Source organism: Emydura macquarii, unplaced genomic scaffold (assembly GCF_026122565.2).
Source record: "Emydura macquarii macquarii isolate MOO-44397 ecotype Brisbane River unplaced genomic scaffold, CSIRO-AGI_Emac_v2 contig_1253, whole genome shotgun sequence".
Lineage (NCBI taxonomy): Eukaryota > Metazoa > Chordata > Testudines > Chelidae > Emydura > Emydura macquarii.
The window spans coordinates 92,347,655-92,367,429 of NW_027131390.1; the positions used below are offsets into that span (position 1 = coordinate 92,347,655).

Here is a 19,775-nt window from a genome sequence, read left to right on the forward strand (position 1 = left end):
GGATATTTTGCAGACTTCTACTCCAGGAAACTTTGTCCTTCCTATTAATGATTCCTTGTTAGAGCCATGCCTTTGACAGACTCCAGCCTTTATCCCAGGTTCCAGGTTCCTCAGCATGGTTTGAACAATTCTTTACTCATCCAGTTCCTGATTCTCTGGTAGTTGGATATGATAACAAGCCTTATCAAACCCATCCTAAGTCCACTCTAAAGGAGCTTAAGAAACTAGACTTATATGGCTGTAAACTCTATTCCACTGCTACACTCCAAATGTCAGTCATCAATGACCATCAATGACTTTTATCTAAGTATAACTTTATTAATTTTCTGCTATTTCGAAGCTCTCTGATAAACTGCCAGTGGAATTTCATGACCAGTTTTTAGCATTAGTGTCTGAGACACATGTTACATAGTGAACATCCCTTCAGGCAGTGGGTGATACTGCTTCATATTCCATGACCACTGCAGTCTCTATGTGGCACACTTCCTGGTTGCAGGCTTCAGGCATCCCAAAGGAGCTGCACATCACAAGAGAGGACTTACCATTTGAAGGGTTTAAACAATATTCTACAAAAAACAGATGATACCATGCACACGCTAAAAGACTCCCATGCAACTCTTCACTCTTTAAGAGTTTACACTCCAGCTACAAAAGGAAACAAGTTAGATCACAGTAGTATTATAGACCCTCTTTCCAACGGAGACCTCAGTATCCCCTTAAGAAGAGCTCAAGACCTCCTAGATGTTGTTAGCCATCTTCAACTGTAGTGGGCCCTTCTCACCAGATGTCTACAATTTCAAAGCAGTCATTTTTACTTTTTGATAGTGGACAGTGTACCAATGCTATCTCCTTCCTTTAGGTTATGCCAATCCTTTCTTTACCGTACTTGGGAAAACATCACGTCAGACAAGTGGGTACTTAGCACGGTAAAGGAGGGATATATTATCCAATTAATTACCCTTCCTTTTACCAGCGCATTTCACAGACCCCTCTTATGAGACTCTGTAACTTCAAGAGCTATGGTCTCTTCTAGAATTGGAGGCGAGAGAGGGAATTTCTTACCAATACAGAGAAAAAGGCTTCTTTTTACTTCCTGGTCCCAAAGAAATGTGGGGGCCTCTGTCCTGTTGTAGACCTAAGAAAGCTGAACTATGTCATCAACAAGATCAAGTTTAGGATGGTCAACCTCTCTTCTACTATCCCTTTCCTGGAAATAGGAGATTGGTATGCTGCCCTCAATTTACAAGATGCATACTTCTATGTTGTGATACATCCCTCTCACAGGAAGTACCTTTGATTTGTGGTAGACACCAATCACTACTAGTACACAGTGATCCCTTTCAGTTTGTCACCAGCCGCAAGGGTCTTCACTAATTGCATGTCAGTAATAGCAGCCCACCTTCATCATTTGGGCATTCAAATATTACCATACCTGGACAATTGGTTGGACTTGCCAGCATGAAGTGACTAGATCCAAAACATTGTCACGCTCATCTAGGCCTAAAACTAAATTTGGAGAAATCTCAGTTACAACCCACGCAGTGCATAATTTTTATAGGAGCAAACCTCGATGCCAGAATAACCATGGCTTCTCTCTCAAGGAATAGGTACCTATCTGTAGCTGCCCTTTCCAATTACCTCAGATCCAGGACAACAGTGCGTACCTTCCTTCAGCTCCTGGTCCATGTGGCCTTGTGCAGGTATGTAACTCCACATGCCAGATTTCACCTTTGCTGCCTGCAAAGCTGGCTTCATTCAGTATTTCTTCCTTCCAGGCACCATCTTGACCTGCAGATTTGCATGTCTCCTTGACTGATTCACTTTCTGAGTTGGTGATTGGCCCCAAGGAACACGTGCAAAGAAATCTCATTTTTATATCCAGATGGTTTCCCTGCATATAAACATGTTGGAACTCAGAGCTATTCATCAGGCCTAATAGTATTTATTCCCTCCCTCACAAAACAGATGGTGCATGTTCTCACAGACAACACCATGACCATGTTTTACATGTACAGCAGGGAAGTGCAAGATTATCTCAGCTGTGCTGGGAAACTATCCTCCTTTAGAGTCTCTGTATTCATCATGTTTTCCTGAAGGCTTTTCACCTTTCAAATGTGAGAAACATACTAGCAGATTCTGCAAGCAGGGTTTTCACAGACCATCTTGAATGGACAATCAGAAAGAGACTCTCCTCCAGGTTTTTCACTCCTGGGGTACTTAGTAATAGTCTTATTTGTGACCAACCTCAACAACAAGTGCATAGGGTTTTGCTCCAAGGCTGGCAACAATGCAGTTTCTATCACAGATGCTTTTCTTCTTCCTTGGTATAGTCACTTCTATATGCATTCCCTCCAGTTCCTTTCATTCCAAGAGTGCCCAGGAAGCTGAAACAGAACAAAGCATCTTAAGCCTCATTGCACCAGCACGGTCAAGACAATATTGATTCACAGATTTACATCAGCTCTCCATCCATTTGCTAATAATTCTACAACTTGTTACAGATCTTCTGTCACAGAACCAGGACAGATCTTTGCATCTGAACTTCAAATCTCTCCACCTTACTGTGTGGATGATCTCTGGCTGAGCATTCATGAGACATTGTTCTCCCAAGAGGTCCAGGACTTCTTGGAGAGTAACAGAAAAGAATCCATTAGAGCCATCTATTCATCCAAGTGGAAAAGCTTTTCAGGTTTGGGCACAGTCCCACAGTTTATCACCCAGTCATACTGAGGTTATACATGTGCTAGATTATCTCCTGCACCTGAAATCATTATGCCTCTCAAATAATTCTGTGACTGTTCATCTGGCTGTTATTTCAGCACTACATCTGCCAATAGAGAGGTTTCCCATCTTCTCTCTCATCCTCTTGTTTCTCGATTTTGAAAAGACTTAACCAACACTTTACCCTCCTGTGTCTGCTCTGGTACCTGTAGGGGATTTAAATTTAGTTCTCTCTAAACTCATGGGTTCCCCTTTGGAGCATATGGAGACAGCTTCTTTATCTTTCTCATCTAGGAAGTCGGTATTTTTGGTAGCAATTACTTCTGCAAGAAGTGTTTCAGAACTTTAGGCTTTCCTGGCTGACCTTCCTTTTACAGTCTTTAATGAGGACAAGGTATCCCTTAAGCCACATCCTAAATTTATGCCTAAGGTAGTATCAACCTTCCATCTAAACCAAATCATTAACCTTCCTGGTTTTGTTGAAACCCCATTTGCCTAAGGATGAACAAGCATTCCATACGTAGGATGTTCATAGAGCACTGGCGTTTTATTTGGGCCTCCCTGGACCTTTCAGATCTTGCCATTAAGACTCTTTGTAGCCTATGCTGAAAGAGCTAATGTTAAACACTGTCATCTCTGCAAATATCACACTGGGTTTCTGAATGTATCAAAATCTGCTACCAGTTCATTGGTTGATAATAACAGCTCATTCCATCAGAGCTCAGTCCATCACTTCAGCTTTCTTGGGCAATGTTCCAAAAGCTGATGTATGCCATGTAGCAACATGGTCCTCTGTGTCTACCATTTCTATGCCATTACTCAAGCCTCTTGTGATGATGCCAACTTTGGCAAGTTGGTGCTATAGTTTCTGTTCAGATTATCCAAAGTCCCTCTACCCTGTAAGTGAACTGCTTCTGAGTCACCTATAGTGGAACGTAAATGTGCGCCATCACTCAAAGGAGAAAAATGGTTATTTACCTTACAGTAACTATTGTTTTTCAAGATGTGTTGTTTGCATAAACATTTCATGATCTCCCACCATCCTTGCTACTTTGGACTTGACTTACAGCATTGCAAAGGGAAGGAGAGGGAAAAACCTTTATTTCCCCCTCATCTGAGAGCCCAAAAAGAGCAGGGTTGCATGTACCTGCTAGTGCTACTGCTGGCAAAAGTCTCCAACTCGAATGCACTGGGTGCACACACGCCTACAGTGGAATGCATATATGCACAACATGTCTCGAAGAACAACAACAGTTATTGTGAGAGAAACAACTTTTGGTTTTTTCCACCTTGCATTGTTGTTCATCACCTGATTGATTTTTTTTAAAACTCAAGATAAATAATATAAAATATCCTTTACATTCAGTTTGACTTCAAATTATCGGGAGTTTTAAAATGGTTCCTCTATTACAACGGAGAAATGAAATTACACTAAAAGATGCTAATTGAATACTTTGTTCATTTTTGTGTTGCATCGTTGATCTTACTTGAAACAATTGAAGGTTCTAACTATTTTTTATCCCAAAAATTGTAGCATGTATCATTTTATTTTTCAAATCATATTTATTTCAGCATTATATTCCTGAATTTACATAAATTAATTAAAGAAACCCTAATGTAATATTTTTATTTTTTGTGGGGGTGATTTAGATGAGGAGCCTTTCTTAATTCTGGCTGATCATCATGAAATAAGAAAAATCAGCACTGATGGATCCAACTACACTTCATTGAAACAGGTATAATCACTGTAACATTCTCTAAGTTTCATTTTAATGCTCTTATTAGTACTTAAAATGTGCAGCTGAGAGAAAGATAATCCTAAAACTGTCATAATATGTGTTGCAGAACATTTCAGCAACGTCATAGTGATTTTTATGGTTTCTTAAAATGACTATTCTATTTGAGTTTTTTATTTATATTAATATCCAGGCAGCTGTTTCTTGAATCACTTTGAAATCCAAAAATGATTAAGAACAGTATGTTACATATCTTATGACCCTGTGCTTTTGCAAAAACTTTTGCACAATTTGTGTGCTTTCAACTTTCCAAAGAAAAGTAGATTCCAAAGAAAAGTAGTTTCAAAGACTACTTCTTTGAGTGTTTGCGTATGTTCATTACACTGCAGGTGTTTGTGCATATCTCATGCACCACTGCTGGAGAGTTTTCCCTAACAATACCCAACAATACCCAGCTACGTTTGTGCCCTGGCTTCTTTTGTATGCCAAGAAAAGGATATAAAGATATACCACCCATCCTTCAGTTCCTTCTTACTTTTGGTGTTTGGAGAGTGCTTTTCATCCCTTGTTCCTCTGTGAACTACATTTGTATATAGTTAGCTAGTTCTTAGTGGCACTTGTCTGGGTACTTTGTACTCTTATTTATTAATTTTTTTTTAAATATTTTATTGTTGAATAAGGGGTGTCTTCGAGCTTCACCAAGTACCACGGTAAGCATCTGCCAAGGTTCCCTGGCTTTAAGTCCTGCTCTGGGTGTCATAAAGTGTTGCCCGTTACTGGTCCTCACTCTCTCTCTCTGTTTAAGGTGCTTGGGTAGTGCCTAAGTCGCCATGGCTTCAAAACCAGATTGAAGAAGCAGGGAGAGGATACAGCCTCATGGAAGCTGCTCTTTTCCCAGCATTGGAACTGGCTTGGTCAGAACAAGGGAGTGCCTCGGTCACTCCTTCCAGGAATGTTCTCCTGGCCAATTGTCAACAAAAAACAAAGAAGAGCTCCTTTGCTAAGCAGGCCTCAAAAAAGCATAAGCTCTCTGAGCACGCTCAGTATCCAGAGCCTAAAAAGAGGAAGGCTTTGACTTCTTTAAAGTCGTCAGGATAGCACTCCTCTGTTCCATCCCAGTACCAAAGCTAGACCATACCCAATGGTTTACCACTCCCTCATAGTGGGTCTCATAAGACTGAGCTGTTGACTCTGGTACCCATTCCAGGACCGTTGAGACTGGCTACTTTATTGGTGGCAACAGTAGATCCATTACCCCTGCTTATTTCAGGGCAGTGGACTCCATTGATACGAACAACAACAGAGACCTACACAACCATGAAGCACCTGTTGGTACCTTTGCCATTCATTCATGGCTGCCTAATGGTGTTACTTACTGGTGCTGTCACACACAGTAGGCTTCAGCATTGATTCTGGTTTCTGTTGCAGTACCCATGATCTCAGGTCCAGTATCATTTTCCTCAGCATCTTCAATGACAGCACCTAGACTACTAGTACCCCTCCACCTCAGCACATGATACTGGTAGTCAGGAAGCCTCCAGTGCTGCTCTGGTACTGTAGAATTGATGTAAGTCCCTATCCCGATCTATGATGATTCCTCCCAGTACTGCACAACCCTTACTTTAGGAGTACTTTTACTCCTCGTTAGACTCTGAAGTGGGTTCCTATGTTTCCCATTTCAGGGAGTCCAGCGTGTCCTCCAGAACTTATTCTCACTCTCACTGAAAGTGTTCTGACAGAAGCAGGAAGCTGAGAGATTGGAGTGCCTAGTCCAAACACAGTTGGCTTCTGGTACTGTATCAGCCTCCTCATTGTCTGTACTGGCCTTTGGGGTTCCTCCAGCATGAAGATCAATATCCCTGCTTCTACACTGAGAAGGGAGGTTTTCCCATCTAGTAGAGCAAGACCATTTGTTGTTGGTACCAAACAGCTGCCGGACATTGAATTAAGAGTCCTTTTTCAACCTGCCTTAGACCAACTGTCTTCCTCAGTGGTGCAAGAGCAGCCTCAAGGAACTCCTGCCTTGTCTCCCTTAAATATCTCATCCTCATCACTGGATAAGGCTCTGGTCCCAAAAGCTTCTTCTCCGGTACCAGATGATTTTAAGGTTTATCAAGCGCTCCTGAAAAGATGGCTACATCTCTTGGTATCCAGATGGAGCTGGTGGAGGAGAATCCTCACAAGCTCATAGACATTTTGTCTTAGCTATGAACATAAGACCATCCATACTAGATCAGACCAATGGTCCATCTAGCCCAGTATCCTGTCTTCTGACAGTGGCCAATGCCAGGCACTTCAGAGGGAAAGAATAGAACAGGTAATCATCAAATGATCCATCCCGTCAGTGACTCTGAGCCTCTGGGAAACAGCAGTCCCTGCCTATCCTGGCTAATAGCCAATGATGGACCTATCCTCCATGAACTTATCTAGTTCTTCTTTGAACCCTGGTATGGTATTGGGCTTTACAACATCCTCTGACAAGGAGTTTCACAGGTCAACTGTAAATTGTATGAAGAAATACTTCTTTTTGTTCATTTTAAACATGGCTGGAAAGGTAGCCCTTTCAATAAATGGAGTGATAATGCAGCCCACCAAGGTGTTCCGACAGGTTAATGATCCCTGAGAGTTAATAATGAGTCAGTTAGTAATTAACTGGATTTTATTATAAGACAACAGAAATAATATAGAATTTTAACTGTTTATACACATTTAAACAAACAATTAACTACAATACACAAGCTAATACGATGGAATGCTAAACAGACAGTTAACTGCAAGGCACAGATTAATTTTAAAGAGACAACAGACAGTTAACTGCGAGTCACAGACTGATACGAAGGAATGTTACAGTCAGCTAGCTGGAGGACACGGGCTGATAATTAACTCCTTACCACTCAGATGAGAACGGGATACAATGAACACAAAAACTCGAACTCGGCTGGCTAACAAACGATTTGCACTCGGGGGGGGGTACACGGGAGCGGGAGAGTCCAGCCCAGGTGATCAGGCTGGTAGTTTGGGAAGGCTTTCAGCCAGGGGCTCGGATGAGACCCCTTTTATGGGCTTCATGCCAGCACCAGATTGGCCAGGGATACTAGCAATAGGTTTCATTTCCTGGTTGCTGTTAAGTTTCGTTTCCCATGGTCAGTTAAGTTTCATTTCCCATATATGACGTGGGAGCTGAAGGCACAGCCAAGCACGTAGGCATACCCTAATAAGGTCAGGTCGTGGGTTGACTGTTAGCACAGAATGGGGGGTGAGGGGGGGCAAGGGGTGGTCATGGCAGAATTGGTGCAGCGACACAAGGCACTTTGGGAAACCCCTTTATTCCTTACACCTATGGCAAACCGCAAAGAGTGTAACTCTCCAGTGGTTCAAGCTGTTCTATCAGTACCCTACATCGAGCTCTCTGGTATTGGTGGTGTTGAATGAAAAACACAGCATAACCTTCAGCTTTTATTTAGCTGGCCCTTTCCCTCCCTTTTGGGAGTAGGTATTCCATTTCCTAAGCGTGTGGCAGACTATCACCTCAAATGGGTACTAAGCATGCTGGAATTGGGATATATTCTGCAGGTTCCTTCTTTCTCCTTCTACCATCATCCCCCGCTTCCAGTCCTTTTGCAGGGACTCAGCTCACAAGCCTGTACTAAACCCAGAAGAGCAGACTCTACTGTTTGGGAGCTACACAAAAGGTTTCTCCTCAGCACTGGGCCAGGGTTTTTCTCTTGGTATTTCCAGTTATCAAAAGCCAAAGGGGGACCTGGCCCATACTAAACCTTTGGAACCTAAACAAATACATGAAAAGGTTATAGTTCCATATGGTTTCTCTTGCTGTAATTAAACCATTCTGGGATCTGGGCAGTTGGTGTGCCTTGACCTTCAGGTGTCTACTTTCATGTTGCAATCTGTCCTGGCCACAGAACTTTCCTAAGGCTCATGGTAGAAGATCATTTCCAGTTCATCATACTACCTTTGGTGTTTCATCCATGCTGAGGGTATTCACCAAGCACTTGGTCGTAGTGGCAGCCTATCTCTGCCATTGGGATGTGTATGACTGATTGGAATAAGGCCACTCCTGTCAGCAGGTGGAGATATGTTTCCCTTGGGTTCTCCATCTATTCATCCACCTAGGCCTGAAAATGTATAAACAGAAAAATCAATCCTGTCACAAATACAAAGAATAGAATTCACTGGGGTGATGTTGAACTTGATTTCAGTCAGGGCTTACCTGCCACAGCCCAGGTTTCCAGCCACACTGGGACCTTTGTTTATTGGTCAAAGATTAGCCATGGACCACAATGCAGAGCTGCCTCAGGCTCCTGAGACACATGGCTGCTTGTACATATGTGATCCTACTTGCCTGACTGCATTTCAGGGGTATGCAGGAATGGCTCAAGTCAGCCTACCATCTTCAGCTACACCACTTAGACAAGATAGTATGGCTCCTAGCCAGGGTATAGTCATCTCTGAATTGGTGGATGAAGCAGGAAAACATAGAAGTGTGAAAAGGGGTACTTTTTAATGAATTTGTCAGGGTGTCATTTTGATTTTAAAGCTGACACTGACAAACTAAGTTTGCCAATTGGATAAGTGTTAATAAGATAACACCTTTTTCTTGAGTCCAGGGAGTGCTAGCTTACTAGTTTTAATGCTGGCTTCTTTTCAGATCAACTTTTAGCATGAACAGTATTTTTCATATCAGGACGCTTGCTTATTCTTAAACAACAAATAATTTATTAATTTACCCAGAACAATCAACAGTTCATCAGTCAGATGTAGACACAATCAATGCTCTAGGTACGTGCCACATACACAATACAGTCTTGCAAGCAATTATCACAGACTAAAATGAGGCCCAGCAATTATATCAAGGAACAATGCAAATTACTAAGATTTCTTATTACATTTACTTATTATAATAAATTTTCAATTCCTAACACATTTATCACACTTCCAAGGATGCACTGGTCTTTAAGGCCCCTTTCAATGTGTGGTTACTATTCTTTGACAGGATTAGTACAAAAGGGACAAGTTTAAAATATTAAAAACAAGTGTATGACATTATTGGTCTATCCTAGATTAGTTTGCTTGGATTTATAAAGGAATTAAAATAAAAAATATGGTTATTTTTAGGTCTGAGTAGAAAGTGTGGACACAGCAAGATAGCCTTCAGTTATTTATGATAAAAAATAAAAGGAAAATAAAATCTTTGAAATAAAGTCTCATCACTTCTTATCCTGTTACCTCTGGGATGGGGCAAGGTCATTGTCACATGGCTGGTCCAGGCATCAGGATCCTGCAGTTTCTTGTTGAGTCCAGTCTACCCTCTTAAACACCTGGTGAGCTCAATATTATAAACCCTAGTTTCAGGCTCATTAGAGGATCCACCCTCTGATTCCAATTAGACACTTGCCAGATGGGTCATTAGAATTTATTTCTCTTAGTTTCACTGCTGCTTCCGTTGGTATCCAGTAGATGGCTTTTGGTGTATAACACATTTATTTAATCCTTATTGGAAGCTTTTTAAGTTTGATTAATTTCAAGGATTGTATTTCATTATTAGCACCTATTGTTAATAGGGATTCCCCACTTTTAAGCAATTTCTCTTAATATTTTGAAGTTATACCTCGGTTTATGTCTTTTAATATATCTTCTTCCTTGTGTCTGACAACTCCTATTATTTCTAGAGGGCAATAATTAATAATGCTAACCAACAAAATCCTTATAATCTTCTAAATTGGGAAGACATGCTCCATACATTTCTGATTGTACATAAGCATTTCACGTTATTTAGGACTTACAATAGAACAAGAAACACTCTTCACATATGGAAGGATGTAGATCTAACTCATGAGGCAAGCAAATGTGAAGCTTCTAATTTGGGGTGAGAGACAAATTATCCATGGTTGTATTTGATGTACAAGGAAAGCAGTATATAATTTATAAATTGGAGTGAAACTTGTTGATTGGATTTCTTGGGGTAACAGGTAGTTTGCCCAATTTGATGTTCATTCTTACAGCCACATTTCTAGTTTGCTTTTCTTGCAGCTTCCTCACCCATCTGTTGATACAGTCACACAGTGCAAAGGACCATTTTGCACAGGAAAGTAGGGTGTCCCTCTACTTGGTAACTTGAAGCTCTTTTTAGCTAGATTCAGTTGCAGTAGTTGCTGCAACACATTCAGAGGAGGGCCATTCCAGTGCTCACCACCACCAACACAGCAGTGTTTTATGTGAACAAGAAGAGGGGTGCCAGGTCAGACAGTCTGTGTCAGGAGGCAGTCAGGTTGTGGAATTTCTGTATACAGAACTTGTTAACTCTTAAGGCTTTGGACGTCCCAGGAGTTCAGAATGGCCAGATGTGGGGATGATCTGAGTGGGTCATTCGACCTGGATCACAAAAGGTCTCTCAACACAACCATTTGAAGATCAGTTTTTCAGTTCCTACAGTGGATTTGTATCCAACTCACCAGAACAGGAAATGCCCTCAATTCTGTTTAAAAAATGGGTAACAGTCTCAGGTCCCTCTCAGACAATTTCCTTTTCCTTTGGGACAAGGCCCCGCTATATGCGTCTCCAGCTGTGTCACTCATTCCCTGAGTCACTGTCAGGCTGAGGCAAGAACGTGTCAGAATGATTCTCATAGCTTCAGCCTATCTAAGGCAGCCATGGCACATGGCTCTGTGCAGGTTGTCCACCTGAGGACCATGGCTCCTGTCACTAGTCAAAGACTTGATCTCTCATAATCACAGGCAGGTGTTGCACCCAACTCCTCAGGTTCTGCACCTCATGCTGTGGTTTATCAGTGGTTAAATCTAGGGGAGGCACACTGCTCATTGGCAGTCCAGAATGTCTTGCTTACTAACAGAAAACCATCCATGAGAGTTGCTTACCTTCGTCATTGTTTTTTTAACTGTGGATGCACCCCCCTGGGGTGTGTGACAAGATTATCGGGATATGAGGATCTGATTGTGCTCTCACTAGCTAAATCTCCTGCTCCAGCCCTTGCCTCTGCTGCCAGGCTCACAAAAAAAGGAAGAGGGAAGGATGAGAAGAGAGGTGTGGCCTCTCCCTGTGCCAGAGTGTGAGGGCATGCCAGCTCACTCACTCACTTCTCCAGAGGCTGATGTACATGCACCCCCTTGGAAGGTAGTTCCTCCCTGACTGCAAAGGCTTTTGATCATGACAGGGCCAGAGGAGCCTGTGGCCAGTGAGTGATTCTGGGAGATCTCAAGGCTGGGAGCACATGGAGAGAGGTGTAGTCCAGCTGTCTGTTTCCTGCTAGGGACATGCACCTGGAGCATGTTGTGGGCAGGGGATACTCACAAGCCAGGGATTACTGGAATACTGGGCTGGGCTGGGCTCCTGGACCACAGGCATCATCAGAAATACCGTTTCTTAGAAAGAAGGAGGCACACATGGGACATGAATATCTGAAGTGGGGGGCACAGCAAAAAAAGTTTGGGAACCTGTGCCTTAGTAAATGAAAATATTATTCCATCTGGGCTACTCACCACAGTGTGTCTCCTATGTAATCTACAACTCAAAAGATTTTGGACTATCTTTTGCATCTTAAAGAATCAAGTCTAGCAGTCAGCTCCAATAAGGTGCACGAGGCTGCATTTTCATCATTTCACCCTCATATACTGGAAGGACTGGGTTTTTTTCAACCAGATTCCTAAATGGTGTAGCCAGGCTGTTCCCCACCAATCAGGGATCCAACTCCACCTTGGAACTTGAATTTAGTGTTGTCAGCTCTTATGAGATCTCCATTCAAACTCTTAGCTTCCTGCTCACTGCTACACTTCTCAGTGAAGGGAGCCTTCTTAGTAGCCATCACCTCTGCAAGGAGAATGATGGACTTAGATGCCCTGGTCATTGATCCTTCATACACCATATTCAACCAGGACAAGTTACAGCTCAGGCCACACCCTAACTTTCTTTCCAAAGTAGTGTTTGATTTCCATCTCAGTCAGTCAATATACCTGCCTTTTTTCCCACCAAAACCACATGTTAACAAAGATGAACAAAAACTCCATACTTCAAATATATGTTGATCCCCGATCTTTTACCTTTCAGGCTTCTTTTCAGCCTTTTGTGTCTTATGCAGAAAGAGAGGTCATCCTGTGACAGCACAATAACTCTCCCAATGGGTTATTGTTCCAGGCTATGCTGCCAAGGGTATTGTGCTCCCTAGGAAGCTTTCAACACATTCAGCTAGGGCACACTTGGCCTTCACGGCATTTGTGGGAAACACTCCCATTGTGAACATCAGCAGAGCAGTGACATGTTCTAAAGTTCACATAGTTGCTAGACACTGTGTAATTACTTCTGCATCAAGGGAAGATATGATTGATGGGGAAAGAAATCCTATAGTCCCTCTTCTGATGAGACTCCTAGCTCCATTGTCATCAAAAACCACATGGGAGTCATCGTCAGTGTAATGGATATATGCAATCACTCAAAAAAGAAAATATGGTTATTCACCTTTTGTAACTGTTGTTCTTCAAGATGTGTTGCATATGTTCATTACACGACCCACCCTCCTTCCCCAACACATCAGAATCTGTGGTCTAGAGTCTAGTTCAAAGGAACTGAAGGATGGATCTGGCAGTTCCACCCATTATACCCTCAGCTTGGACTGTGTGGGAAACCAGAGCACATGTTTGTCCATCCCTATGGGTGCTTCTAGGGAAATCTCTCCGGCACTGTTGAATCAGATAAGCACCCACACTATTATACTGAACATCTACAACATATCTTGAAGAATAACAGTTACAAGAAGGCGAGTAACCAGTGTGTGTGTGTGTGTGTGTGTGTACTTGAGCTAATTACTATCAAAATCTACATTCCATTTTATCTATTCACACAATTTATGACAAGATCCATAATTTACTGTGCTGTAAATGATGCAAACATACACACCTAAAGGTATCCACAATTAGTCTAAATTATTATAAATATACTAGAAGTAGAAAACAAATTATTCTTAGTCTTTCTTTGAGAAAAACGTCCAAAAATAGGATCATAGATACCTGCTAAGAACAGAGGTATTGTTTCAGCATTTTCTATATCATAGCAGCTATTCTTCACCTAACTGTAGTTACTTACCATAGATTTTATTTCAAAAATAATTTTTAAAATGATTTATTCATCTCAGAACTAATCAGATAATTAAAAAATACTACAAAACCTGCCTCAAAAGAAATAAACAGTTGCAGTAAGCAGAGCCATGCTTTTTCCTGACTTCTTGTATACCTTAATGTCACCAGGGAAGTGTTCATTTTCACACAGGAGTATGTACACAATTTACTATCTTGCATTAAATATTTGACTTTGCTATGCTCACTAATAGAACTTGTGTAAACAACACAATATTAGTCTGTCTATTCTTCTGAAAACATTCAAATTACCTTTGGGCAAGGTGTCACTGCTTCTCTCTTTCCCTGGCTGATCTGTTTCCTTACTACACCAATATTTACAGTCAGGAGCAAAAATACAAGTTTTCCATGTAAGTGGTATGGGCAGTTCTCCTCAGGCTCCACTAATCTTGAGTGAACAGCTCCATCATTAATATACAAGAGCCCAAGCAGCTCCAACCAATGAGGACATCTGAATTTTAGTTCCTATATCTCTACATCAGTTCCCACCATTTACTAGTCTGAAATCTACTCCTGTTTTTCTGAGAGGTTACTGGCCTTTGTTCTCAGGATGATTGTGCCTTTAAAGGCATCTAGATTTGAAAAAAGGAATGGCGGCTGAAGCAGCAAAACAAGTAAGATAGCTTCCTTTTCAGGCTCCTTATTTTGTCCTTCCTGCCTAAATATCTCTTTCTCTTTGTGTCTCTTGGGAAATCAGATATTTTTCACTTAGACATTGAAGGGGACACCTAGCAGACAGTGAGGTTACAGCTCTGACTAAAGAGATGCACAAGGCTCTGACAAAGGGGGGCAACTACTCTCCTCTACCAGCAAGATCTGTGCTTCCCTAACCTAACAGCTGTTCAATAAATGCTCACAAGGAGAGGAGCTAAGAGTTGGGACTTCATTCACTACCCACTACATTGCTATGCAGCTCTTTCCAATCCAACATCAGCTCTTCTCCCTCTCCCAGTCTTTCTCCCACACACACATAAGCACTGAAGATTTGCCCTGCTTTCCCATGCTCCTTTGCCCTCCTGTTCCTGCTCCCTACATCATCAAACCTCCAGGATTTCCCTAGACTCAGGGAAGGTCAACAGTCAGGGAGAATCATGGTCACCATCACATTGCAAATACCTCTTCAAAATCTCTACCTACCCTTTTCCAGAAGCAGTTTGCATAAATGGGGACAACTAATTAGTTCAAGAGGAAATAAGGGTGCTGTACCATGCTTCAGAAAAGGAAAGAGAGATGTTCTCAGGAAACAGAAGTACTCCTCCTGTCTCCCCCAACCCAAATGAAACTTTGCTGTTTTTTCTTGAAGATGCTAAAGCTCTGGTATTCCTGGTTTCTTCTGTCTGTATTACCTGAACCAAGAAAAAATAAACAGAGACAAGCAGAAGACAGTTCCCTATTGATCTGGATACTTAGGAAATTTTAATGGAACTTGGAACAGCCAGATGCAGGGCCTATTTTTCACAGTTTCATAGATTCATCCATTCCCAAAATGTGGGGGTTTCTACTCTACATTCATACAGCCTCAGTCACCTTTCTGAAGAAGTCTTCTTTATCTGTAGATTCCTATATGTCCAATAAGGATGCCTACAATAGAAATCTGGAGGCAAACTTTAAAAATAAAAATATATTTGGTAACTGAGGGTGATGTGGCTTGCACCGCAGCAGTCTATTGTGCCAAAACTCTGGCTGTATCCCTGTCAGATTTGAGGGACTAATTCTATACAGTTCATCAGATCTGAATTCTCTGACTTCTTTTTATGTTGTTGTCTCTGACTTAATCACACTTTCCCCTTACATTTTGACTGACAGTCATGTAGGTTGGACTCTGGAGTCATTGCAGACCAAGCAACAACTTGCTACCACTTCATTTAAAGACTAGATTTTTTTCTGATTCCACTGATTCATTTCAATACCTGAAGAAACAAAAGAATTATTTCCCATTATATAGGAAGCCTTATATATTCTATTCTTCCTCTAACTACAAAGATCTTCAGGGGTTTGGAAATACCTCCGACAAAACCTTCTTCTGACCAAGGATCCTGATGACATACAGATCCAAAGAATCCAGGTTTAGGTTGAAGCTGGCTGATGACACCAAGATGGCAATGGAAAGTTTGTGATCCCAGAGGTGTATTCTCCACACCATTCCCCATCCATTATTAGTAGAGCAATATTACCAATGAATTTTCTTCAGGGTGTTTTGTTCATCTCTTTCCCCAAAATAGCTTGGTTCATTCACTTTCCCATCCCTTCTCTTGTTAAGTAGAAGAGACATTGAGACTTATTATTCAGCATTTTAGATAAAATTTCAGAGCAGCTTGCACATTCTCCAACCCATAGGGGTTTGGATGTTTAATTTAAGATTGCTGAGGTGTTATCCAATCAGACAGTGGTCACCATTAAAAGATAACTTTTACTCATGATTAGAACAGGTAAGCAACATGTAAAATGATCAGTAAAAATGCTTGTGCTTTATTCATGCTTAGGAGCACTTCCAATGTGCCACTTTATATTCGGGTTTCATCTCCTATCCTAACTGTGGTAGTTGCAGCTGTTCATATTCAAATTCCTCATCTGCCATATGTGAATGACTGAATAGTCCACACATGATTTCTACAAGAAGCAATAGTTACAGTTGGAGATTTGGTTTAGCTGGTAGTCCATCAGGATTTCTGGTGAACTTTGAGAAAAATGAATTGATGCTTTCTCACCTGGTAGTCTGTCTCAGAAGTGACCACAATACTGGTGGAGGTATTCCCTCTGCAGAAATGAATCTCACCAATGGAGAAGCAGGCCTTTCAGGTGTTGCAGTCGTGATATATTTTACAATCCCTGTACAGGCTGCCCTGGCTGACACCCCTTTTCCAGCCCCTTTCAAATGGCAAGACCATGCCTCCACTTCTCTTTGGATGGGGCACCACAGGCCAACCACCCCTGACTGTTTTCTCCAGATTGTTCCCCAGTGGTAGCCAACCATGATAACTCACAGCCCCAATGGAGTTAGCATCTGCAAGTTTCCTGCAAGGAGCTTGTGGACAATGATATTACACAACGACAGAGAGGCATCTAAAACAAAATATAATTTATTTTGCTCAAAGGGCAAACTTTAGCCTTAGGTTCCCCCATTGTCTTGGGGACCAAATTGGGACCTGCTTGATGCAAACCCTGGCTCAAATCAGTCTCTCTCTGGATCAGCCTGAAGCATGCTCTTTCTGTGTCTCCCTGTGACAGCTACCACCTGAGCTGACCACTTCTTCCCTCTCTTTCTGCCAGGAGCACCTTTAAGCAGATCAATGTATTTTTATCTCTTTCCTGGTCCAAGGGCCCTGTTGCCATAGTTGGGACTTAGGAGTCCCTATTTCCAGCTATGAACTGGACTATTGTTTGAGAGAATGTGTCTTATCTAGGCAATTTTTTCAGCTATCCTGCCTGGTTTCTTTAACAATCAACCCCTTTTAATGTAACTGTTCATTCAGGCATGGTAATATCACACAGCGACACATGACACTTGTAAAAATAATACAGATATTTCCCAATCCTCACAGTACAGATGATGGAACAGGCACTGTGGGCTATGATTCAAGATTCCAAACCACATCTACACCCCCTCCATTACTAGTGGAATTCCAAGATGGAGGGAGGACGTTGGGACATCATTTTCTTTGTCAGATATTGGGAGGAGTCACCCACAAAACAAAAAACAAAACAAAAATGTTTGTCCCACCACCCCTCACAGCACTAGTGTTCTGTCTTCCTCTGGTCCAGAATAACATGGATTCATCCTTCTACAATATGAATATAATTGTGGCCCCATCAGTTGTAAGAAGATTAAGGAGGTTATGCTTTGATTATAAGGCAAGGTTTTCCCAGTCTCAAATCACAGATGGGCTCTGCCCTTTCTGCTTCTTGGCCCCTTCCTTATACATTGATTCTAGAGTTCAGTTGAGACTTCTCTCATCTAGAAAGGCAGGAACCTTCATTGGTTAGGGAATATGGGCATGAAAAGTCCTTCTCCTCCTCATCTGCCACCCAGGACCAAAAGTTGATTGGTTTAATGATGCTATCCCATGGGTATGCTGTACATAGCTTCCAAAACTCATGGCATACCTAGTTTATGGTCATGCAGTTTTCCCCCATCAAGCATTGCCATCATTATGGGAGTTTCAGGAGAAAAATCTCTGCAATGTTTGCTTGTTTGCCTAACCTGCCTGTTTTATGTATACCTCTCATAATAGCATCTGATTGTTAGGGAATTCTACGCTTTCCAATGCACTCAGACAAGAAATCTCACAATATATTTCATCTTTGAAAGAGTCTTTGACTTGATTTCTGTGTCATTAGCCTTCCTCAGCATTTGGAAAGAAGAAGGATATTGTGTCTCCTTTCCTGGAAATAGGACATTCAACTCAAGCAAGCTGTGATTGTTCTCTTTCAAAGTCTGGTGGTAGGTCTTAAATAAAGCCCAGAAAGACTAAGCAGAAGATAAAAGAAAACAAAAATGCAAGAAAACAAACACTTTTACTTTTCTTACCACAGCGCTCACTCCAGCTTTTGACACTGCTTGGGATCAAACGTCAGCTAGCCCTTCGCTAGGCTGTTCAGAACCAACCAAAACCAAAACCAGGCAGTTCAGAATCAAAAAAGGCAAGAAAGGCCCCCAAAAGGGCAATGAAAACTTCGGGTGCCAGAAGGTCATACAAGTTTTCACTCTCCAAGATGGCAAAATTGACCATTTTGCAAGACGATGGAGGAAATTACAAATGACCAGTGAGTGCTATTTGTGGTCCTGTACTTACACCAGAGAGAACTCAATCAACTTCAACCAACATACCACTTCTCTCCTTTTCCCATCTCATGAAATTCAAGATCCCATAAAATTATTGGCAGCTGTAAAACACCTGGCAGACATTCAAGCAATAAAGCCTGTCTCAACTGCAGAGATTCTAGCTCTTTGTACCATAGTTTGCTATTATTCCCAGTTTTATTTACTGTTCTGATTATGTTTACAAATAAAATATGGAAACATAAAATACATAAGTACTACATAAACATACAGTAAGTATAATACATCCTTTTTGATGAATAATAAATGCAGTGATTACCTTGTATTTTGAATGCCATCAAATAATTTGTTTTCAAGCATATGTGAAAAAGTGGACCTGATTCTTTTCCTTTTTAGGGACTAAACAATGTGATTGCAATAGACTTTGATTATAGAGAGGAGTTCATCTATTGGATTGATTCCAGCAGACCAAATGGGAGCAGAATAAACAGAATGTCTTTGAATGGAAGTGACATAAAGGTAATTGGGAATTAATAATGTAATTACTAGAATTAGGGAAGTATTACTGTAAATAAATAAGATCAGATAGAAAAAAATACTATGTCTGGTCTTTATTAACCTCCTAAAAATGTGATTAATGTTTCTTTTTCATAATAGAAGTCCAAGATCTATTTGTGTTTCTGAGCAAATATGAACATGATTAAATCTCAGAACTGAGACCTCTGAAAAGATAATGAAAATTTCTAGAATGGAAATGGAATAAATTCATCCAGAACTAATAAAAAAAAGTGTATCACTGAGCCAAATTCAACATGACTTAAAAGGTGGTTCAGGGTAAGATTTATATTGGGTATAAGTTGATCAGTAATCAGATGTTGGTGGAGAAACAGTGTACATTACACTGATCTGGCATTCTGGAGTATAACTTCACCCATAATTTGTGATTTATGGGATGTGGCTAGTCTGCATAGATGCTGGAGTTAATTTAATGTAATTGCTATGGAAAATCCTAAGCAAGACCATGTCCTCACTTCTGCAAAGCAAAATTTCTGCCTCTGGCAGCAGAGCAAGTACAGATATCCAGCTATTACTCACCTTTGTTCATTTAAAACATTTATTTTTCTTAATTTGGGGGCAGTGGTGAGTAGTTCTTTTTGACTCACTCTCTCTCTCAAGTCTGACCTGTTCTGGAAAACAGAAGCATTGAGGCATTTGGATTCTCAGGTTCCTCAGCTTCAGTGTTCCCTGCTAGTCTCATCATCCTTGGCTGCAGGATGTAGCTACCTAGTGCACATATCTTTTTGCACTTACTTTAGCTAGCTTTTCTTGCTTCTTCTATATATATATTGGTGTGTTTATTAAGGCAGTGTTAGTTAG

General features: G+C 41.2%; 1 protein-coding gene across 1 annotated transcript in view; it reads left to right on the forward strand.

Annotated features, from left to right (window-relative positions):
• LRP1B (LDL receptor related protein 1B) overlaps window positions 1–19,775 on the forward strand; it is a 1,171,881-nt gene that overhangs the window by 936,481 nt on the left and 215,625 nt on the right. Inside the window, 2 exon segments of the mRNA XM_067549510.1 lie at window positions 4,372–4,457; window positions 18,795–18,917. Of these exon segments, the coding sequence (XP_067405611.1) occupies window positions 4,372–4,457; window positions 18,795–18,917 (209 nt within the window).